The following is a 24,013-nucleotide window of genomic DNA, read 5'->3' as shown; positions in this document are numbered from 1 at the left end:
ACACCAAAAGCACTGCTATTATTACACACACTGTATTCACACATAGGAACTCCTATCATAGTCATTTATCCTGATGCTTCTTTCCCATTTGATATGAAAAAACTAACTCACTCACTTTACGAATGAGGCAAGTGACAAAAGCACAAACCTGCACCCATTCCAGGAATTTCTGCCAATTGGATATAAATGCTTTGCCTTGCTGTATTATGCATAACTGATGGTACACTCCTGACTTATATTAATAGCATTGGAAGGAGAGAAAAATACAAACCATGCAAAGTTATTCAGGAAATGTGAAGGGCAGTATGTGGTTCTCCTTTCAGCTTGTTGTCCACATTAATTTAAGCTGATATCCAACTTGGCCTTAGGGGACAACTCTTGAGATAAAACTGCATTTCGTAAAGCACCTCAGCAATATCTGGAGTTGAATGGCATAAAACTATAGGAAAATGACCCAGACTTTAATAATTATCAAAGAATCATAAAAACATGGAATGTCCCAAGTTAGAAGGGACCACTAGGATAGACTCCAACTCCTGTCCCTGCATAGGACAACCCCCAAATTCATACCATGTGTCTGAGGGGGTTGTCCAAATGCTTCTTGAATATTGTCAGGCTTGGTGCCATTACTGCATCCCTGGGGAGCCTGTTACAGTGTTCCACCACCCTCTGGGGGAAGAATGTTTTCCTAATATCCAACGCAAATCTCCCTGGCACATATTCCTGTCATTTCCTCGGGTCCTATCATTTGTCATCAGAGAGATGAGATCAGAAGAGAGAAGAGATTATAATCATAAATGTTTAAGGGACGAGGTTAAGACTGACCTTCAAGGAAATACTGACTGTGGAAGCAACTTCCCAACACCTCTGTAAATGGGGGAAATCAGGACCAGAAGAGCAACATAGCCTCTGTTGCAGGTTACCATGGCTGACTGTCATGGTTTTAGCCTCAGCCTGGCTAAATTTTGGCAGCTAAAACTGTGCAATTGGGCTTCCAAATCTCTTCTCCCCCACCCTTAGGGAAAAGGGAGAGGGAAATGGAAGGAAAAAGACTTGCAGGCTGGAAACTAAAATTACAGTTTTAATGAAATAATAATAATAGTAGTAATAGTAATAGTAAAAGAAGTAATAAAATATATACAAATATATAAGATTGCACTCCCCACCCCTCAGTGACTGTATGTCACCACAAATACTGTAAAGCAGACACAAGGGAATGGGTCCACAGCTAGGAGGGATTCAGAAGCACACAGATCTTGGACCAGGAACAATCAGACAGACAAGGTCCTCAACGGACATTGGCCATTGCAGAAAAGAGCAAGACCCTCGTGATCTCTCAATTTTATACTGAGTATGACATATAGGAGATGGAATACTCTGCTGGTCAGTTTAGGGTTACCTGTCCTGCCTGCCTCCCCTAGCAGGTGCCGCCCTTTTCTGCCAGCTGGAGGATGCCTTTGGTTAATATAAACATTGGCCTTTTTGCATACCAATGACCTGCATTATCACTTTGGGAGAACATGGTCTAAAAAACATTCAGTTGGCTTTCGGAGAATGAAGTTACTTAGAGTGACTGAGTTAAGGGTCAGAAGCTGATTCTACTTTAACTCAAACCACAACACTGACTCAATCCCTACTTATAAAGACAGTAGTTGCTAACCAAAACTATAAAAGTCTTTCCCCTCAATAACTCAAGGCACACACCCAGCATCCCAACAGCTAGGACAAATTTCCTGAAGCTGTCACGTTTAGTGATGCCGCAGGAGTCAGAGGCTGCTGACACAAGGTGAAGAGAGCCCAGTGACAGCCCAAGTCAGGGGCTGCCTTCAGCCTGTTTCATAGAATCATCTAATCACTAGGTTGGAAAAGACCTTTCAGATCAAGTCCAACCACATCTATCCACTACTAAATCATATCCCTAAGCACTTCACCTTTTAAACACCTCCAGGGATGGTGACTCAACCACCTCCCTGGGCAGCCTGTTCCAGCGTCCAATAACCCTTTCGGTGAAGAGATCCTTCCTGGTGTCCTATCTGAACCTGCCCTGGTGCAGCTTGTGGCCATCCCCTCTCATCTTATTGCCTGTCACTTGGGAGAAGAGACCAACACCCACCTCTACGACCTCTTTTCAGGCAGTTGTAGACAGTGATAAGGCCTCCCCTCAGCTTCCCCTTCTCTAGGCTACACAACCTCAGTTCCCTCAGTCTCCTCTCATAAAGCTTGTTCTCTAGCCCCTTCACCAGCTCCATTGCCATTCTCTGGATGCGCTCCAGAACCTCAATGTCTTTCTCATAATGAGAGGCACAAAACTGAACACAGTATTTGAGGTTCTGCCTCTCCGATGCCAAGTACAGGAGCAGAAACACTTCCCTGGTCACAGAATCATAGACTCATAGAGTAGTTTGGGTTGGAAGGGACCTTAAAGATCATCGAATCATAGAATCAGTAGGCTGGAAATGACCTCTTAGATCACTGAGTCCAACCATTCCTTTCTACCACTAAACCATGTCCCTGAGCACCTTGTCTATCTGTCTTTTAAATACCTCCAGGGATGGGGACTCCACCACCTCCCCGGGCAGCCTCTGCCAGTGCCCAATGACCCTGGGCACTGACAAAATTCTTCCCTGATGTCCAGTCTGAACCTCCCCTGGCACAGCTTGAGGCCATTCCTCCTTGTCCTGTCCCCTGTCACTTGGGAGAAGAGCCCAGCTCCCTCCTCTCTACAATCTCCTTTCAGGTAGTTGTAGAGAGCAATAAGGTCTCCCCTCAGCCTCCTCTTCTCCAGGCTAAACAACCCCAGCTCCCTCAGCCATTCCTCATAAGACTTGTTCTCCAGCCCCCTCACCACCTTCGTTGCTCTTCTCTGGACACGCTCCAGAACCTCAACATCATTCTTGTACCGAGGGGCCAGAACTGAACACAGGATTTGAGGTGCGGCCTCGCCAGTGCCGAGTACAGAGGGAGAATAACCCCCCTCGACCTGCTGGTCACGCCGTTTCTGATACAAGCTAAGATGCCATTGGTCTTCTTGGCCACCTGGGCACACTGCTGGCTCGTGTTCAGTCGCTGTCAATCAACACCCCCAGGTCCTTCTCCTCCAGGCAGCTTTCAGCCACTCTTCCCCTAATCTGTAGCACTGCACAGGGCAGTTGTGCCCCAAGTGCATCCAGTCCCAACTGGGGATCAGCACGTCCCACTACATCAGGCTGCCCAAAGCCCCATCCAACCTGGCCCTGAACACCTCCAGCCTCAGCTCAGCATCCCCAAACCTCCCCGCCCTCCCTTAGGATCAGTCTGTTCCGCCACCCCAGCGCCGCTGACCCTGCTCGCAGCCCCCCTGCGCGGGGGATGGGGGGTGGGCGGGAGGGGTGGGTTTAAATGTGCTCATGCGCACACGCAACCCGGCGGCGCCTACTACGACTCCACGCCGCGCCCGCCCCCCGCCGCCCGCGCGCAGCTTCCCCTCCCTCCCCGACGGGGCGGAGCCGGCTCGCGCTGCCGCCCCCGCCGGACCCGACGGCATTTCCGGGGGCGGGAGCGGGGTGCGGGCCGGCGGGGAGAGGCGCGCGAGCAGAGTTGACTATATATGGTCAAAGGCAGGGAAGAGCGGCGGGCCGCGCGCGCGCTTCCTGGTTCGGAGCCGCCGCGGGGCTGAGGCGGCGGCGCCAGCAGCCAGAGGCCGGTGCGGAGCGGCGGCGCTCCCGCATCCCTTCCTTCCCGCCGCTGCTGTAACAAGTGGGCGAAGATGCCGTACGAGATCAGTAAGACCGTGGGGCGAGGCTGGTGGCTGTGGGGGGAACCGGGGGACGGCGAAGGGAGCGATGCGGGGCCTCACAGCAACAAGTGACGGCGCCGGGGCGTGGGGCTGAGTCCGGGAACGGGGAGAAGAAGGAAAACGTCTTGATTCCACCCTCCCCCTCTTCTCTTCCCATAGAAAAAGTGTTCGCCAGCCTCCCGCAGGTCGAACGAGGCGTTTCCAAAATTATCGGAGGTGATCCTAAGGGCAACAATTTTCTTTATACCAATGGAAAGTGTGTCGTCATCAGAAACGTTGATGTAATGTATCTTCGTCTATTTTCGTTTCGTAGTACGGAGCTTTTGTTAAGTTTCATTTTGCTTCCCAGCCCCTCTCCTCTAAGTCTGCGCTTCGTTCACACTCGGCCGTTTCAGCTGGGGCCACAGATTTGTGGTCAGCAGGAGAGGAGCGAGCTGGGGGCATGACTCAGGCACAAACCGTGGGCAGAGACTGTAGAAACCTGTAGAAAATGCCCGTGAGATATGCAGATCTCTCCCTCTCTTTGCGTAGGATTTGTAGAGGAGAGACTGATATGTTCTGGTTGGCCCTGTTTATCTTCTGAAGTATCGCTGTTACGAAGTTGAATTTTGTGTTTGCCTAATAAATGAGTCCTTCGCTATTTGGTCTGTTGGGCCTTAAGAGAAGCATGCAAACATTTGCAAACACCTATACTTCAAATGCATTGCTCTGCAGCTCCTCCTTTCCTCCCTCTCACTCCCGCACTCCAGGAATCTTAAACAGTTGCCAGTTGCTTGGCTCCGGGGCAAGCTGTCTGCATGTTGAGTTCTCAGCTCTGGTCGCAAGCAACTTTGCTCATCGATTTACTATTAGAAAGCCCCAATGAGTGTTTTCAGTGGTGTGGAGGTTTGGGGTTGTTGTTTTCCTTCTCTGATGGTAACTAGAGAATTGTTAAGCGAATTATTTATTTTTTTATTTTTTTTTTTCAAAGATGGCATCCTTTCGAAAAGTATGGAGGATGCAGTACATGTCTAGGATATTGTCTAGCTGCTGGCTTTCAAAAAATACTTTTCTTTGAAGTAGATATTTGTTTAGAAAATCAAATTCTCCTCTAGATTTACATTTTGCTCTTGCTGCATATTTGACCTGCAGTGAGGAGGGCTGCTGGGGAAGCAGGTCGTCTCTCTGGAATTTTTAGGTCTCCCCAATAGATTTGTTTATGGTTGCCTCTGTAAATAATCTTAGTAAACTGAATTTTTATGAGCTATTTTCCTGACTAGTCTCATCACCCCCCACTGTATTCTGACATTTCTTCCTTGTTATGCAGTAATATAGAAGTGCTGCTAATAACTTCATTTTTTGCAAATTTCTTGTTTGATAACAGTTTAAATTCATCTACTTAAAATGAAAAATGAACTTGCCCTGTGGTTTGAGTATCTCTGTATAATGTTGTAATAGTGTTTCATTCTTGGTATGAAGAAAGGTTCAACTTTCTGAAACCAGAAGCTCAAATTAAACACTGTAATGGCACACAGTGTGATGAGAGAAGAGAGAAAAGCCACTATACTTACGTTACAGTTTTTGCCCAAGTTATGGATTGCACTGTCATTAGTGCTCATCTGACCCTGTTTTGGTGGTTAAATTGGAAGAAAACAATTTGCTTTTATCTTCCTGCATCAGCTCAGCGAAGATTTGCCCAGTGGAAATGTTAGTCCCGGCATGAGTCAGAATAGGCAAGGTGGGATTAAGGGAATTCAAATTTAAACTGTTTAAACTCTCAAGGGAAGTTGAGGATGGAGGTCATGAATTCTTCAGTTTTATGGTGTAATTCATGCTGATATGCAAACTTACCGAACTGGTAGGGAGAGTCTGCTACTGTTAATAATTGACAGGTGATGCTCTGCAGACAACTACAAAATATGTTGTAGCAGTGACACAAAAACTGAGCAAAGCATCTGTTGTGGCCTTTGTGTTGGAGAATGTTGTGTTTTGTCTGTAACATGACTTAGAAGTGTGGCCCCTTTCAGTTGAGAGCCATGCTTTATCTGGATAATATAGAATCACAGAATGGTTGAGATTGAAAAGGTCCTCTAGAGATTTTTTAATTTCAATGCCAAAGAAGCCTGTATAACAGTTTAAAGCAAGCAAAATGAAATACTGGGAGGTCCATGTGTAATCCCTCCATGAACAGTTCTGCAATGGAATGGTTGTAGTCTAATTAGGAAAATGCCATCAAAATGCAGTGATCGCTTTCCTCTGGAGTCTGAAGCTATCTAGTATTAGTTTATCAGTAGCAATGAATATAGTGTTCAGGGTGAAAGCTTGATCTTTGAACATAAGCTAGACACTTAGTTTAATGAAGAAAAAGTCCTGGAACAGTGCCGGAAAAGCACTGTGAGTCAGAAGGACTAGTGATATTTGTAAGGTTTCATACCTCATTAATATTTATCATCTTCATGGGCCTAAACCTACTTTGAAGCTTGGAGTTTCAACTGCTCACTTTCATATGTGGCTCTGGTTTCAGTGTTGAATCTAGTGCTAGGTAGTGCATTTGTCCCAGTTTAACAATGTAATCTTATTCTAAAACTTCTTTAAAAGTGGGGTTTTTTTGCAGTTTGATATGAAAGGCATAGAAGTTAACATTTCTGCTTGTAAAGTCATTTATTTTATCAATTGAACAGTATTTGAATTGGTGGCTGTAGCTTACTACCCGGTTTCATGAATCTGTTCACTATATCTTAAATTTGGGACTGTCTTTCATTTAACCCCTTAAGCCAGTCTTTTAAGTCTGATCTCTTGTCTTAGTTTCCTGGACCCTTGGAGATTCTTGTTGTAAAACTGAAGCTATTAATGTATGCCACCACTAATGAGACTGGGGGGCGCTGGGGAGGCAGGGTGAAGAGGGGTTGAGGTCCCTGAACTTGTAGGTGATGCAGCTATAGCATGGGAAAAGTATCATCTTTCTTAGATAAAATCCAGCTGCACACAAAATGGAGAGTGACATGCATGTTGTAAATGCAGATGACTGTGACTAGTAGGACTATAATATGCTTAAGCAATGTATAAAAGCAGGAATGAAAGATGTTTCTTGTGTGAGTAAGCTGTATTCTGTCTCTTGGGATGTAACAGTACTGCTATAGCAAGAACTATAGCAAGCGGGAGACTGCTTTCTAACACAGAGCGGGTGTTTTAGTTTTCCCTGATTGGATGGTTGAGTCATACCATAACATCAGGTGGTTTTTATGGATGGGTTGAGTAAATGTGTATTATAGCAGTCAAAATGGGCTTTTGTTTTAACCATATGAGTCAGGTTTCTGGAGGTGGAAGATACCTGCCAGCTGGTAGAAAAAATTTTCTCAGTAGTGTATTATTGCTGTAGCATATATGCACTGTATTTGGAAGATATGCAAATTGGCTTTTTTTATACAGTTGATTTGAGACCAGATTTTGCCTTGATATTATCCTGGTTTGATTTGTGTGGCACCTCAGTAGTGTAGCAGTACTGATCTTGCTGAGATCCTGATTCAGTTTTATTGTCCAGCTTGAAGCATCTGAAAATGTGTTGAAGACTGAAGAGATAACATTATGAGGGAATGGCAGTGAATTTCTTTCAGCATTCCAGTACAACTCTTGACACTAGGGAAAATATCTTTTCCTCTGCTAGTTTACTAACTTGTTAACCAGTTTGCAGTCAGCAAGGAAGAGCAAGCCTTGCACACGTCATTCAGTGATTTTGAGTGTGTGGTGGTGATTAACAGCTGTGCAGTGTAGTTAACTGTATCCTTAATTTTCATAATTTGTTATAGTAGAACTTCTGGATGTTTGCTGCAATGCACAGCTTGTGTTTAGTATTCTTCTTGGGTAACTGCCTGACCTGGGTCAGCCCCATAAAAATAAAGCCCAATGCCTGGCCTGTTATTTTGGAGAGTGTTTTTCTAATTTTCAGCAGCTATTTGAGATAAGAGTCCCAGCAGGGCCTCCCTGTCAGAGGAAATACTTCATGTTGGTTATTAGAAATTAGTGTTTTGTTTTAGGGCTACTGGACAGCAGCTTTCTGCAATGTGTACTGCGCTGTCTGTTTTAGACAGCAGCTCAGTTTAAGCTGGAAGGAAGGGTATGATGCAGAGAGTGCAAGGAGAAATTCTGAATTTTGTGTTAGAATGTCTGATTTCATTCCTTTGAAAACCAGGAAATACAACTTAGTAACTTTTTCTTTCTTTAAACTAGAATCCTGCAATTGCTGACATCTACACTGAACATGCCCATCAGGTTGTAGTTGCCAAGTATGCTCCCAGTGGATTCTACATAGCATCTGGAGGTAAAGTATTAGCACGCATGTTGCATGAAACGTGTGGCTGTAACTGTTTAAGTGCTTGATGCAAAGCTTGCTGCAAAACAGAGTAGTAGCACTTCACTTTCACATGCAGAGTATGCATAGCCAATGTGGCGTTGTTCAGTGGAATTACATATACGTGCCTGAGAGAGGAATGATTTCTACAGTTGTTCCTCTGATCTTTTTCTGAAGCATTGAGATTAATGATGTGCTTGGTGGTCGTAAAATTTATTATTTAAATCAAAAAAACCTGAAAATGAAATTTAATACTTAGTGTGAGGCATTAAAGGGAACAAATCTTAGTGTAATGAATGATTTGTGTACATGCAGTAGAATGAAAAGTTATTTCTGAAATATAGGAGTATTGTTTCTGTTTGTTGATAAGCTTTCATACTTTGGGAGCAGCGGAGGTTCTAGAAGTATGCATATTCCTTTCTTTTCCCTTCCCCTTTCTTCCTGACTAAACTTGGCAAGACTTCGCATGCTTTTTCTTATACGCGTAACCTCAACTAAAGAAAGCTTTCTTTAAGTTAGCACGGAAAGAGGTTGAATCTCAGTTTTCATGTGATGTATGTGAATCAATAGTCTGAGAATGGGTAACATGAATTTCCTAAATTGTTAGTGAACATAATTGCAGTTTTCCGTGACTACAAAGAACTAAAATGCTTTTTAATAGAATTTTGTTTCAAATTATCCTTTTTTCAGGAGGACTGGTATGCAATTGCCAAATATTGATAAATACAATATTAATAACTTTCACTTCTTAAAAATAGTTGCAGTTAATCTGTGGGGTATTTTTGAAATCTGCTTGCCATTGCTAATTAAAAAGACTTAAGATGCAAGTAATGTGCCCAAATACAAAAATATTTTAATATATCTCAAAATAAAGCATTCTGAACATGAGGCCTTTAGAAAGGGAGTCCAGACTCAGGCACAGATCTTAGTAGAATGGGAGTTTCTCACGATTTTAAGGGAACAATTTTTTAAAATGTAAAATATTCTATCCCTATTGGTTCCCTGTGTATTATAGTTGTGTTAGAATATGTATCTTTTAAGTACTGGGGAAGCTTTAAGAACACTGACAGCACAGCTTTTTTTTTTTTTTTTTTTGTGCCCTTTTTGCCCCCTCCCCATCTGAAAGGAACCAGAGCCAGGGTTTTCCTGGCTCAGTCTTGTGTCTGGACCATATGTCAAATTGAGTACCTTCTTAAAATCCAGTTTGCATTCTTTATTCTACAGACTTGATGCTGTGTGTTTGATCTGTATTTAACCCTCAGAATAACTAAATATTTTGTACTTGTAGCCTTGTAGATTTTCAGTCCTCAGTAAAAGAGTGGTAATATGTACATAGCCTGATCTCTGAAAAATTTTTTTCATTAATGATCAGCTTAAGGAAGCTTCTTGCTCCTAGGAGAGTATTCACTTGACTTTTTTCAGAAGTTGTCTGTCATAACAGAGTAAATGAGTTTCGCTGCAGTATTTCCCTCAAAAAGTGCCTTCTGTATGTCATTTATAAATAGTTTTGTGATACTGCTGAGCATGGGGTTTGAAGATAGCATCAGGCTGTTTAAGCTGTTTCTAAGTATAACATGCAAGATTCATTTCTCTGTCTATAAATCTGCATTAGCCATGCAACCTGCATTAATACTTCATCTGCTTGATGAGACAGACTTTTGGCAATATGCTTTATGGCTTTTATGGTAATTTCTCTTACTGCAGTCATAACAGATGTTGTAATGGGAGGTGCCACAAAGTTAAAGCTATATGTGTCTTATCTATTAATAGATGGAGCAAACAATTAGGTCTTGAAGTCCACGTTAAAATTCTGCTTCAATAAAAAATTCTCAGTATAAAATGAAAGACTGCATCTGTCCTTTCTGCGGAAGTGGAGAAGATGAGTCCATGATCAGGTCTTAAAGATACAGAGTTGGTGTATGTTTAAATTGAACTGTAAAAGTGCACCAATAAATGGTGAACAGAACTCAAAAACTTTCTGCTGAGTTGAAAGGTATATATTTTAGCACATGGCTTACTCTGAAACAGTGGCTTTTATGAAAGGTGCAGTACACACAGAATTTGCTCTGTGCATTTCATTAGAGATGTGTGAACCCATCTGTGTATAGAACAGTTTGTCTGGTTACAATGCTGCACTACAGTACTTTCTCTGAATAGAAGCAAGCTCTAGGGATGTGTAATAGTGAAGGGAAACAGTGACAAAGGACACTTTCCTTTTGTTGTCTTAAATTCTTATGACCTGTGCAATGTCTACTGCTTGCGACATTATCATTTTTGAATATTCTGTTGGATTCCTTTGTTGTAATCTAAAAATTGTGGGTATCCACGCACAATGTTTGTGTATATATGCTTCTGTATAGAAAAAGCATGCTGATGAGCGCATAGGAACTCTGTTCTATGGGTAGAAATGTCTTTGTATGTTTACGTATACCTGGTATTTATACGCAAAATGGATTTGCGTTGAAGGTACAAAAAGGCTGAGGTATGAATTTTAGTTCATCAGCTGCTGTGCATCAGCTTGCTTTCCTACTGTAGATGCAGGGTGGCTTTCTTGCCAATGAAGTGTGGATAAGTTATCTTGTAGCTTCTGGGGAGGTGGAGGGCTGGTTTGGGATTTTTGTAACACAGATATTTAACACCTACCAGCTGATGACGTTACAGTTCCTACCCTCTGATTTTTTTTCATGCCTGTTCACAGAAGTTTCCTCCAAGTGGTGTATTCATTGCTGCATGTCTCAAACCTTAATATATGGTTTAAAAAAACATAATTCAGTGAAACAGATGTAGTCTTCAGCATTCCTAAATCAAGTGATTTGTAGTTATTGTAATAGGGTGCGATAATAGGTCCGTAGTCCAAGTGTTTAGTGTAGCTGAAAATCTGTGTCCTGGCAGATTCCAGAGTCATGTGACTGAGCCATGCTGGAACAACAATGGTTATATTCTATTTTATTATGGCAGATGTCTCTGGAAAGCTGAGAATCTGGGATACTACACAGAAGGAACATATACTGAAGTATGAGTATCAGCCATTTGCAGGAAAAATAAAGGACCTTGCTTGGACTGAAGACAGCAAGAGAATTGCTGTGGTTGGAGAAGGAAGGGAAAAGTGAGTAATTCTTTTGAGCATGTGTGCGTGCGCACGTGTATGTATAAACACACATATACTGTAAACATCTGTATCCTAACAAAGCGGGTTCTTTGCAGAAATCTTATTTCTTCAAGGGATGAAAATCATGGCCTATTCCCTGTTTAGACTTCAAGTTGCTGCTGTTCTGCAGCAGGATTCTTTGCGCAATATTTGACAGCTGTAAAACTACTTGGAAAATACAGTTTTATTAGAGTTATTCACCTCAAAATTGTAAGGGTGGTATTTTTAGATGTGGGTATTGCATTCAGTGCTAGCTGTTGACTGATTTTGTCTAATTCTGATAAGAGTAAGAAGGGAGAAATTCAGGGCAGTTCTTCTGCCAAATTGAGAGAGCATGATTGAATAAGAGTTAAAAAAAAAAAGGGAAAAAGTTTATCTTAATTTTCTCTCTAAGCAATGCACCTATATTTTTAGGCATTATTATGGCAGCTAAAAGAAAATCACAACCACTTGTCTATCTGATGAGGCACCTGTTATGGTCAGACTTATGTCTTTTCTTTAATGTTTAAAGACTGACAGATCTTTAAAGCAGAGTCCAGGCCCGGTTGTCTTGTGCCTAAAAGTCTGAAAAACATAACGTGGCCCTGTTCTCTGACTCCCTGCACCATTATGTTCATCACAGTCATGTACTGTGTCCTAATATTAGATGGAGGTTCTTCGTCCTCCATCCCTCCCTCCACCCCCACCTGCCCTGAGTAGACACTATATACATTTGTCCTACTTCAAAAACTGCCAGTTTCCAGTTATGTGGATGCACTTGAACTCTAGAGCTTTCCTGAAGTGATTCTATAGAACCCTTTTTTAATAGTGCTCTGACAGTTTAATGCCACTGTATTGATTATACTTATTTATATTTTAAGGTGAATTAAAGTAAGAACTGACAAATGCTGATAGACCTCTTCTTCCTTAAACCCTTAAGTAATAAAAGTTGTAAAAGTGATGATACCTAATCTAGGCTAAATAATCAAATAAGTGATCTGATGTCATTGTTGTTCTAGCTTTCTGCATCCCGTGTAGTGACTAGGCAGATGAGATAACTTACTGCTTTATTGATAAACTGACAGACTTGCTGAATAATATCTTTTGGATCTCTGAGTTTTGGAAGCTTCATACATAAAACTTCCTTTGTCTGTCCCCTTCAGCAAATGTCCTCTGTTGAAGATTAGAGTCTCTCTCCAGTAAGATCGCAAATATCCTTGCAGGAACTATGATGCGCTTCCATGAGATTAACAAGATGACCTAATTTCTTTTATTTGAGTGCATTCAAATCTGCTGTTTGCAGATGCTTAAGGAGTTAATCTATGTGTAACTTCTATGAGTTGTAATTACTGTGTGTTTTTCTAACTAGATTTGGAGCAGTATTCCTGTGGGATAGCGGTTCTTCTGTTGGCGAGATTACTGGGCACAACAAAGTGATCAATAGTGTGGACATTAAACAAACGAGACCGTATCGTCTGGCAACTGGCAGTGATGACAACTGTGCTGCTTTCTTTGAGGGACCACCGTTCAAGTTCAAGTTTACAATAAGTGTGAGTTTAATTGTGGTTCTGGTAAAATGTGCATCAAGTTGACTAAAAGATTTCCAACAGGCTTGCAGTTTTTGTCACAACTAGCTGTTACAACAGAAGCTTTTAGCTCCACCTTTTGAGGTGTAGTTGTTAAGTGGCTTTCTTAAATCAATGTATAACTGAAGGCTTGTCTCAGTCCAAGAAAACTGAGATAAATAAGAATACCTGAAGTGGTTTTTTCAATTTATTTGTTTTTTCCTTTTCTATGACTCTTATTCTGTAACTTTAGTAGGATGTTTCTTTGTGTCTGTGTAGAGTCTCTCGGTACTCTTGAAGGTGTTTGATTCAAGAAATGTGGTGGTAGGAATGGAATTTTCCAATCTGCTTAAGAGCACTCAGATCTGAAATCCCTGGGTAGCTTGGAAAGGTGGAGTTTAGGTGTTTGAAAACGTATATGATTTCTACAATAAGAAATGGATATGTAACTTCTGTGGTCAGTTTTATGTTTCTATTTTCCTTTTCACTTTGTTTCTTATTCTGTTAGTTAAAATCTCTTGTAAATGAAACAAAGGCTGGAACTAACATGTTTAAAATATTCCTTGTTACTTAAGGCCAAAGAAAATAAAATCCAACAGCTTCTGTAGCCGTTTCTGATGGTAAAGACACATCTTTTGCCCCCCAAAAAGTATTGCAGCGATATTGGGTGTTACTCTGGTAGTAAATTTGAAGTGTTTAGTTCTTATTTTTTCTGTGAAAACAGTAGTAGGCCTTTCCTGTTAAGTATGTGCCTTGAGTCAATCTTCACAGACTGACTTTATGATGGATTCTGTTCTTGTTCTGTAAAGGAATTGTTTTGAACTCTGCAATCCAATGAAATGATGTAGTTGCCTAATATATTTCTGAACTTAAGTTGATACTCGTGTTTTGCTAAGCTGGTTCTTTTGGAACTCTGAAGTCCGAGTTGCTTACCAGTGCTGCTTAGACTGGTATGTGATGCAATCTTCCTTTTAAAGTGATATTTGAGTTGATGTTATGGGATTCTGGTGTAGGCTTTTACATGGTTTTAGATTAGAGCTTGAGGTATCGTTATCGTCGGGGGGGGAAAAAAAAAATCTATAGTTAAAGAAAGTAGGTTAGAACTTGCCTTTCATATTGCTAAAAATAGTCTCCCAAATCTCTTTGCATGGGAGCTTTGGCCTCGTTGTGATGCTTCCCTATTTAACTCGTGTTTTCTAGATAACATGGTTTGAATAGTCTCCTATTCGTAAATAATCTATTTGGGGACAATACATCAGTCTTGCCTGGTCTCTATCTTCCAGAAATGGAGTTCCAGTAAAATAATTTACTCTTCATGCCTGTGTTTTTTACAATAAGAATGATGAAGTACTCTTTTTGTGTATGTAACTTGCTTGTGCAATGAAGCAAGACTAGTGAAAATCTGGAGAATGTTGCAGAAGAATTTAATGACCAGAGGGGACGAATCCTGTGTTTGAAGCTAAGGATTTATTCCTGCCTGTCCCCGAACGTGGGTATTTGTTCACTTGTTATTGTGCGAAGTTGTTTGGTCTAACTTAGTATTGATGTCACAGTTTCTTCCATGGATTGTTCTTGATACCATGCTTCTCTTCAGGTAGAGGCTCTATAGCAATTCTCTACAGCAGACATCTCCTACACAGCTGGTTTATGGCTCATGTGTAAGAGAACTTCATTGTTACTGGATTTTTTTTCTATGTAGAAAGACCTGTTCTTATTTTTTTGTGCTGATTCTTACTCTTGTTCCTACAGGACCATACACGGTTCGTGAACTGTGTGAGGTTTTCTCATGATGGGAACAGATTTGCTACTGCTAGTGCAGATGGACAGGTAAAAAACAAGGAACTCTTTTTGTAGTGATTTTAACAGAAGATTCTTGTGCGTTTGGGAGTAGAATTAGTATTGTAAAATTCATGTTGCTGCTTTTTTCATGCCAAGAAATGACTAGCTTAAACTTCTGTCTTCTTATAAAGCTGTAACAACTGATGTTAATCATACTGTTCTCGCTCAGCATTTTTCCCCACTCCATCTCCCTAGCATATTACTTCTTTTCCAGATTATTTTTAATATTCATTATTAAGGATCATATTAGACTTTTGGAATATGTGTCCTTGTTATGATCCTGAGAAGTCTGGCTGAAATACTGAACTTGTAGATAGAAACTCCATGTGGACTCTGCCCTGACAAAGGCAGGTTTGACATTGACACTGTTACGTAGGTAGCCTCTCCTAAGAAGCCAGCCTCTCCTAAGAAGGCAGATCACAGTGACTGCAGTGCTAAGTAGCTGCTGTCATAACAGGAGTAATAAAATGTACCATCTTCCAGAATTTCAAATGTCAGGATGCAGTGTACAAAGTGGCTTAGTGTGATTATTTACAATTATAATTTCATTTGTTTAATCTTTATAACTAAATGCGGGAATACTTGTGCCTCTTCTTCACAAATCTAGTATTCAATAAACTTGCAAGTGTGCCATTAACAGAAGAACAATCTGTGCAGTGCAAGTAACAGTGTTCCAGTTCTTGGTCTTTTTCGTTATTGCTTTTCCCTTTTAAGTTACATGTCTGTGTGCTTTCTTAAGATTTTTGTCTATGATGGGAAGACTGGAGAGAAAGTATGTGCTCTTGGTGGAGGCAAAGCTCATGATGGAGGTATTTATGCTGTAAGTATTGCTTCATTTGTGCAAATGGTCTGTGCCATTTCACAGTCCATGAACTGGGTAATGAAGTCTTGTGATAATAAATGCATTTATTATCTTGTGGTGGCATTTGTTTTTACAGATCAGTTGGAGCCCTGACAGTAGTCAGTTGCTTTCTGCTTCTGGAGATAAAACTGCTAAAATCTGGGATGTTGGTGCTAATTCTGTTGTCAGTACCTTTAATATGGGATCAAATGTGTTGGATCAACAGCTGGGTTGTTTGTGGCAAAAAGACCACTTGCTGACTATCTCACTGTCTGGCTATATCAACTATTTGGACAAGAACAATCCAAATAAGCCTTTACGTGTCATAAAGGTAGGTTAAACCTCTGTTGTTGCACTAGTTTCTGTGATAAATGACTCAGTGGTTGGAGTTGTCTAGATGGGATAATGGCTTGAAAAATGGTTTTGTTAAAGGAGCATTACCAGATCATAGAACCATAGAACCACTAGGTTGGAAGGGACCCACTGGGTCATTGAGTCCAACCATTCCTAACACTCCCTAAACCATGCCCCTCAGCACCTCATCCACCCGTCCCTTAAACACCTCCAGGGAAGGTGACTCAACCACCTCCCTGGGCAGCCTGTTCCAGTGCCTAATGACCCTTTCCGTGAAAAATTTTTTCCTGATGTCCAGCCTGAACCTCCCCTGGTCGAGCTTGAGGCCATTCCCCCTTGTCCTGTCACCTGGGAGAAAAGGCCAGCTCCCTCCTCTCTACAACCTCTTTTCAGGTAGTTGTAGAGAGCAATAAGGTCTCTCCTCAGCCTCCTCTTCTCCAGGCTAAAATGATATATGTACAACTGACTCTTGCAAGTCACATCAATCAAGAAGTTAAAATGCTGCATGTTATATTGTGGTTCATACAAATATACAGAAGGATTTTTTTTTTATTTCAATTAAGGCTCTCATCTTTATATTTCATAGCAGATTTTCAGCATTCTTGAGATGAGAAAAGAAATACAGCATATATAGAAAATTACCAGTGATGTCTCATATTACCAGAGCAAGTGTGTGTTGAACAAGGTGATTAGGATTGCAGTGCAATTGAACTTCAGTTTTAATAATTAAAGAGTTCACTGACACAGCACTCTCACGGGAACTTACATTTTTACATGAACTAGAAACAGATGTCCCAGATTCTTGCTTTTGCTGCCATAATTCTAGCAGTTGATTTGGGTATATGACCGTATTTAGTCCTCTTTCCTCACTCATAAAGTGCCTGAAAAGCAAATTTTATTGATGAAAAATAATAAACACTTAAAAGTTTTTTGGCCCAGCAGGCCAAGGATATTCATGGTGCCCATTTCCTCTCTTCAAGGAGCAGTACATGGAAATGGCAGTCTGTCAAATCTATGTCTGTACAATTTAGAGATGACATTCTTGTCTCTAAATTGGAGAGACACGGATTTGACAAATGGACCACTCAGTGGGTAAGGAACTGGCTGGATGGTTGCACTCAGAGCTGTGGTCCATGGCTCAGTACCCAGGTGGAGACTAGTGATGAGTGGCATTCCTCCGGAGTTGGTGTTAGGGCTGGTGTTAACATCTTTGTCACAGACATAAAAGAGTGGGATTGAGTGCACCCTCAGCAAATTTGCCAATGTTGCCAAACTGAAGTTTGCTGACAGTGCTATACTGTGTGATGCAGTTGACGTGCTGGAGGGAATGGATGCCATCCAGAGGGACCTTAGCAGGCTTGAGAGGTGGGCCTGTGCTAACCTCATGAAGTTCGATAAGGCCAAGTGCACGGTCCAGCACCTGAGTCAAGGCAATCCCAAGCATAATTACAGGCTCAACAGAGAATGGATTGAGAGTAGCCCTGAAGAGAAGGACTTGGGTGTGTTGGCAGATGAGAAGCTCAACACGTGCTGACAGTGTGCGCTTGCAGCCCAGAAAGCCAACTGTACCTGGGCTGTATCTAAAGTGTGACCAGCAGGTTGAAGGAGATGATTCTCCCCCTGTACTCCATGGTGGTAAGGCCTCACCCAGAGTACTGTGTTCAGTTTTGGAGTCCTCAGCACAGGAAGAACCTGAATCTGTTAGAACAAGTCCAGAGGAGAACCATGAAGATGGTCATAGGGCTGGAGCACCTCTCGTACAAGAACAGGCTGAAAGAGTTGGGCTTGTTTAGCCTAGAGAAAAGAAGGCTGTGGGGAGACGTTATAGCAGCCTTCCAGTATTTAAACAGGGCCTACAGGAAAGCTGGGGAGGGGCTCTTTTACAGGGATTATAGGGATAGGATACAGGGTAATGGTTTTAAGGTGAAAGAACTTATATTTAGATTAGATACTGGGAAGAAATTTTTTACGGTGAGGGTGGTGAGGCACTGGAGAAGTTGTGGGTACCCTGTCCCTGAAGTTGTTCAAGACCACGTTGGATGAGGCTTTGAGCAACCTGACCTAGTTGGGGGTGTTGGAAGTAGGTGACCTTCTAAGGTCCCTTCCAACCAAAACCATTCTGTTAACAGTTAAATGTTCTTAACTTTTAATTAGTGATTTGTATTCTGGGTGACTGTTTGTGAATAAAGTATATTATTTTCTGAATAATCTATAATTCTACTCAAATAGGCTTGATTTATGTAGATGTCAAGATGAAAAATTGCACATTAATAACTCTTATTTTTGTCCCATTCACAGGGTCATAGTAAATCAATCCAGTGTCTTACAGTGCATAAAAACAGTGGAAAGTCCTATATTTACTCTGGAAGTAATGATGGTCATATTAATATCCTTTCAAAAACTTATGCTTATTGATCACGAATGAACATTTTATGTCTGAAGAAGATACTTCAGCTTTCCTCTAACTTGCCTGCTAATTATAAGTCACTTCTTTATTACCAATTGTCACTTTCTGGTAGACTGTTAGTATGGAGGAGCAAGTAAATATATTTAGCCTCTTGTCACTTTCCATGTATTCTGTTATATAGGCAAAATATGTGTTACTGTCTCTCTCTTACACGTGGTGGATAGATCTTAGCATGTGCTGAAGGGTCCTTTATCTTGTTTTTCAGATGTTCAGGACAAGAAACAAATGCTTGTGGATCTGTCTCTTAACATGCATTTCTGTTCACAGTTGTGTGTTTTCTGCTTGTATTAAGGTGTGGATTTTCTGGTTCTGTGACGTGTCGTGTTCTTTATTTTGTCTCCCAAATGTCATCAGGCTTTGTCACTACTGAACTTGTACTTCTTTTGAGACTCTATTTCAGTCCTGTTGCTTTCTGGCACAAAACACTGGGAATGCAGCCTGGTTCCCAAAGGGTATGTTAAAGGGTGGGGTTGGGATGTGTTCAGCTAGAAGTCTGTTGGCTTTTCTTCAGTGCTCTGAAGCTTGCGAATAAAATTGCAGTCACTCATCTTGCTTGACGTGATGAGTTAAAATGGTGTCACATTGGCATAAACCATTAGAGTTAAGACTTGCTTCTTTGCAGAGCTGTAGTATAGTGTTAATAATTCAAACTGATGTTAATATGTAATATCAAGAGAAAGCCAATGTTGCAGAGCGTCTAACTGTAATTCTTTGAAAAAGCATTGCCTGTTCTCAGACCTAATGCTAATTGTTACAGTATTTGCTACTGGTTGTGTGTGGTAGGTTACTTCGCTCATTGCAGAGCACCAGAGGTTCATTTAATAAGTATTTTGAGGGTGTGAAGTTGGTTGAATTCTGGTGTGGGTTACCCAGGGAGCTTGTAGAGTCCTCATCCCTAGAGATACTCAAAACACAGTGGAATGGGCAGCCTGTTGTAGCTGATGCTGATTTGAACAGCAAATTGGCCAACATTTCAAGAGGTCCTTTCTAACTTTAGATATTCTGTCAATTATTTAACTTTCTATGATGTTGTATCTGACTGCATCAATGTCTTCAAATGTTCCTTAATTCCATTATGCACATTATTGGGATTCTGAAACTGGAGAGAATGATGGCTTTTCTGGGAAAGGCCATACAAACCAGGTTTCTAGAATGGCAGTGGATGAAATGGATCAGCTGGTCACCTGCAGTATGGATGACACTGTGCGCTATACCAACCTTAGCAAGAGGGACTACAGGTTAGTTAAAAAGATTGCTTTTTTTTTTGTAGTATTGTAGCCTTAATTTATTTTACAGCAAGAGTTTTGTTGTTCTGTAAAGAATTCTGTGTTGCAGTTTATTCAGGTTCTCGGTTACCATGGAAACTGTAGAAATGATTGCTGTAACAACCTTGCTTTTTTCTTTGACAAGAAATGCATCCCAGACTTTCCAATTTGTGTCATCCCTTCCACAGGTTAGATAAGAGATCTGCCTTGTTTCAGGTGGCTTAGTGAGGGGATTGTTTCATGATTAATAAATACCCAGGAATATTGGTCATAAATGTGGTTAGTGGGGTGGAACACTGCTGTTTCTTCATGGAAACCATAATTGAAGCAAAAAACTTTAAAGGAACCCTGTTAAGATCTCCTAGTCAGGCTTAAAAAAGTAGACTTCAGTGTAGTAACTGACTTTCACCTGAAGTATAGTACCTGACCAAGATGTTAACGTTTTGAACATTAAACAGAAGGAATGTTTGCAGGTTACTTAAAAAAAAAAAAAAGCATGTCATTGATCACTACTGCATAATTATTTAAATAGGCAATTTTAAATAACTGTAGGAATGGAATGATTTTTTTCTGCTTTGTTCTTCCTGCTTCTCCACCTTGGCATGCCCTTCTCCAGTGGCCAGGATGCTGTGAAAATGGATGTTCAACCAAAATGTTTAGCTGTGGGTCCTGGTGGCTATACTATAGTTCTGTGCATTGGACAAGTAAGTGTTATCTTCTAAGTTATCAAGACAGTTCCTCTGATAATAGCACAGTGTATGGTAATGTAATGTTTTCCAACAAACCTATTTAGTGTGGGATCGCCTTGCACATCTGCAGAATTTCCTAATAAGAGTTATGGGAAACATAATTAAGTGGGATACTTGATAGGCTTGTGTCTTTGCATCCTGTACCAATTTAAGGTCTTGTGTATAGATTTAAATTTTACACCTGTTTTCCATTTGAATTTTAATTTTATTTGTCCATAGTATAGAACTGGATAGGAAATAAGACTTAAAATTTAGTGTTACAATGTTAACTTGCTACTAATTTGATCCTGCATCCTTTCCTTTAACAGTGAACCAGGAAGGGAGTAAGCATTGCTAAAAATACTTTCGTCTGTGTTTCTCTCATGCTCAAACCAAATGAGGCAAAGCTGCAGGCAGTGGAGCATGCCCTGCACTACCTAATTTAGAGCACACAAGTACTTGAGTACAGCACATTAGTTAGTCACTGTGTATAGGTATTTCTTTCTTTTTTTTTTTTTTTAAGAGAATGAAACCATTCTGGTAAGATCAGAATATAGTGAACTTCTGAGCAATGAGAGTGGATTTGTATTTATGACTAAGCCACAATGCTTATTTGTATTGGGCACTATGATGAAGGGTCTTAGTTTCTGCGTTTCTATTTACAGATCGTCTTGATGAAAGATAAGAAAAAATGTTTTGCTATTGATGACCTTGGCTATGAGCCAGAAGCTATAGCCATTCATCCTGGAGGAGGTACTGCAGCAGTGGGAGGAGCGGTAAGGTTGCACTTCTGAAAACTGTAATACTTTGAACACTGAAACTAGTAACCGTAAGCATTTAGTAACCCTGTGTTGTGTTGAAAAGTAGTAGATGGTAGTTGCTAAAAGCAACAGTGTTGTAGCAGGTAAATAATATGTAATTTGTATTCCTGGGCTTTCTTTCCCCAGGTTCTCCCACCATTATGACCTCACGTCTGTTTCTTTTTTTTATCTTGTATTTGCTGTTTTTAAATTGTCAGATGTTTTTTACCCAGTGTGTGCTGAAAGGCAGCAAATTTTAGAAATGAGGTCTATGTTCTAGACTTTGTCGTTTACGCTGGCTACAATGCACTGATTCTTTAAACAAGTACTACCAGATAGAATTGATGCATAAAGTTCTGGAAACTCAGTAAGCCTTCTGCTTTCTATTGTAAAGTTATTTTTATACCTTACCTCCTTATGCACTGTTAATTTACAGGATGGGAACGTCCATTTGTATTCAATCCAAGGAACCTCACTGAAAAATGATGATAAGACTTTGGAAGCTAAAGGTCCTGTTACTGACCTGGCGTATTCTCACAATGGTGCCTTTCTTGCGGTCTGTGATGCAAACAAAGTTGTTACTGTCTTTAGTGTGGCTGATGGCTATGCGGTAAGAATTGTTTTATCAGGAGGTATCAAAACAAATTGACTCCCTTGTCATGTCCAAATCTGTTATGGTGAGATAGTGTTGCTGGTGACACTTCAGTTGTTAAATCATTGATGTCTGTTTGGTGTTTCTGTGACTGTCTGTTTACCTGGTGTGGTGTTAGTGTTGCTTTTCACAGCAGCCTGTGTGAAGCTTCCAGATCATAAGAATAGGTGAGGAAACTTGCAGCATAGGTTGGTTACTGAGAAACTACTCAAACCCATCTATGACAAACATATAGTTAAATGCAGAGGGGGTTGGTTTTCCACATGGTAGCACTAGTTAAATACAAAAAGATTACAAAGTATGGATCAGACAAATCAGTAGTATAGTTTTTTTTTAAAGGAAAAGAAGTCAACAGAATGCATGCTTTGTTAAAGAATTTGTGTGCATGTTTGTAAAATGGACAAAAGTGCAGGCTCAGTTTGTTAAGAATCATGCGGTACAGTAAAATCTAATGAATTAAATAAACAGAGTTGGCAAAAAAATTCTGCTGGAAAAGTGCAAGATGGCCTTTGACAGCGTTTCACTTCTAAGTAAAAATTGAAGAAATTTTTAAAAAATCTGGGGCAGTTTTAAAAGCCTGTAAGCAAGAAGTGATTTGTTCCATGTGCACTTTACAGATCCAGCTTTCATGGAAAAGTCAGCATTTTTTACAAAAGGTTTGGACTTTATTGGCCTGCTAAGTCTTAAGTAAATGGCATAAGATGGAACCACTGCTTGCTTGAAGGCATCTATCTGCACCTAGGATGTACATTGTCTGGAGGTTTACAGTAGCTTATTGTGATGCTACACATTAAAAGCCAGTGATTTGCTGAAGTAGCTTAAACTAACAAAATAATACTGTGTCCCTAACTTCCAAATAGGAACATAACGTCTTTTATGGACACCATGCAAAAATTGTTTGTATTGCCTGGTCACCAGACAATGAACACTTTGCTTCTGGAGGCATGGACATGATGGTGTATGTTTGGACCGTAAGTGATCCAGAGACAAGAGTCAAGATACCAGGTATGTTCCCTCAAAATCCTGTTTTTGATTTTGAGGGAAATTTTGAAAGTTGCTAGTAGTTCTTGAAATCCAACACAGTACCTGTTTTCTGGAATTAATGTTAAGGAGACCTTGAATGTTCCCAAACTAATTTAGCCTTTTGCTTAATCTTGATCTAGTTACAATGGCCAGAACTCTTCTGTTATGTTGCTTTTGTAGGAACTTTTAAAATGTGCTGCTAATATTTAATGCAGTTGAAAATCACATTTGGAATATATGCTGAAGTTACTTTGTCGGTTTAGCCTGCCTAATTATTTTCTGTTATTTCCCACTCCCATACAGATGCTCACAGGTTGCACCATGTAAGCGGCTTGGCATGGTTGGATGAACACACTCTGGTAACAACATCCCATGATGCTTCTGTCAAAGAGTGGTCTATCTCCTACAATTGAAATAAGCCCTCTCTTTGGAAGGACCGAATCAGGGACTAGAACTACTGCAGTGGAACATAGCATTTCTCTTAAAGAATCTGTATGGGCCTCTGGGTCTGCTGTCATATCTTCATATCTTTACAGGGTGTTCATATCTGTAATTAAATGTACTTTGAAAGCTTTAGCCAGTAACAGTTTGCACATGAAAAGCACTTAAATTATGTCTGGAGCTTAACCTTTGTGCTGAACATTCCAGAGGCAACAGCCAAGCAAGTTGGTGTGAAAGATTCAGGCGTGAAAGATTCAAACTCGGTCAGTTGTTCTTTTCTAACCAAGAAACATGAGACTGTACAGCATGAGAGTAATACTTCTCATTTTTTCTAATTACAGAACATTTCTGTACTAACGGTCATAGTAAGAGTATTTTAGTTGTGATCTGAAACCAATCAAGCCGTGTGCAGCTACTGTATATTGCTTTGCTTCTCTGTACTGCACCAAACTGTTGCCTCACATTTTCTCCTCCAGATAACAAAATGGGGTACATGCATAATAAACTTTATGTATTTCATGTCAAAGCTTTGTGGTTTATTTTAAGGTGGAAGTGTGAGGTTTTGATGTTTTTACTGTTGTGAGTATAATGTTTACAAATGATCTTTGTGGCAATTTCTCGCTCCAGAAACACGTTTGTTACTTTGGTGAATTAAGAATGTCTGGTCATTTCAATGTCAGAGAAAAAAAACATACTGTTCCAGAGATTAAAGAAATTTTCTGTTTGAAGGAGGAGAAGCATGTTATTGTTGAAAAAATGCAGTACTACCACCTTTTTAAAAATACAGGAATTAAACAAAGTGAAGCATT

General features: G+C 40.6%; 1 protein-coding gene across 1 annotated transcript; it reads left to right on the top strand.

The window, feature by feature from the left end:
* Nucleotides 1–3,541: 3,541 nt before the first annotated feature.
* Nucleotides 3,542–24,013, top strand: WDR1 (WD repeat domain 1). Its single transcript, XM_054065792.1, has 15 exons — nucleotides 3,542–3,761; nucleotides 3,935–4,056; nucleotides 7,982–8,072; nucleotides 11,061–11,208; nucleotides 12,599–12,779; nucleotides 14,544–14,621; nucleotides 15,373–15,453; nucleotides 15,572–15,805; nucleotides 18,127–18,216; nucleotides 19,379–19,533; nucleotides 20,177–20,264; nucleotides 20,954–21,064; nucleotides 21,525–21,698; nucleotides 22,601–22,745; nucleotides 23,067–24,013. The coding sequence occupies exons 1-15, from the start codon at nucleotides 3,746–3,748 to the stop codon at nucleotides 23,174–23,176; spliced, it is 1,824 nt and encodes a 607-aa protein (XP_053921767.1). The 5' UTR covers nucleotides 3,542–3,745; the 3' UTR covers nucleotides 23,177–24,013.

The sequence above is a fragment of the Cuculus canorus genome, chromosome 4 (assembly GCF_017976375.1).
Source record: "Cuculus canorus isolate bCucCan1 chromosome 4, bCucCan1.pri, whole genome shotgun sequence".
Taxonomy (NCBI): Eukaryota; Metazoa; Chordata; class Aves; order Cuculiformes; family Cuculidae; genus Cuculus; species Cuculus canorus.
Note: the sequence above shows the minus strand (reverse complement) of the source record. Positions and strands in the feature narration are given on the sequence as shown.

Excerpts from the sequence above, each read along its gene's own strand:
- WDR1 (XM_054065792.1), top strand. Across the intron at positions 20,265-20,953 it reads TAGTTCTGTGCATTGGACAA|ATCGTCTTGATGAAAGATAA; the intron begins GTAAGTGTTATC and ends TTCTATTTACAG. Across the intron at positions 21,065-21,524 it reads CTGCAGCAGTGGGAGGAGCG|GATGGGAACGTCCATTTGTA; the intron begins GTAAGGTTGCAC and ends GTTAATTTACAG.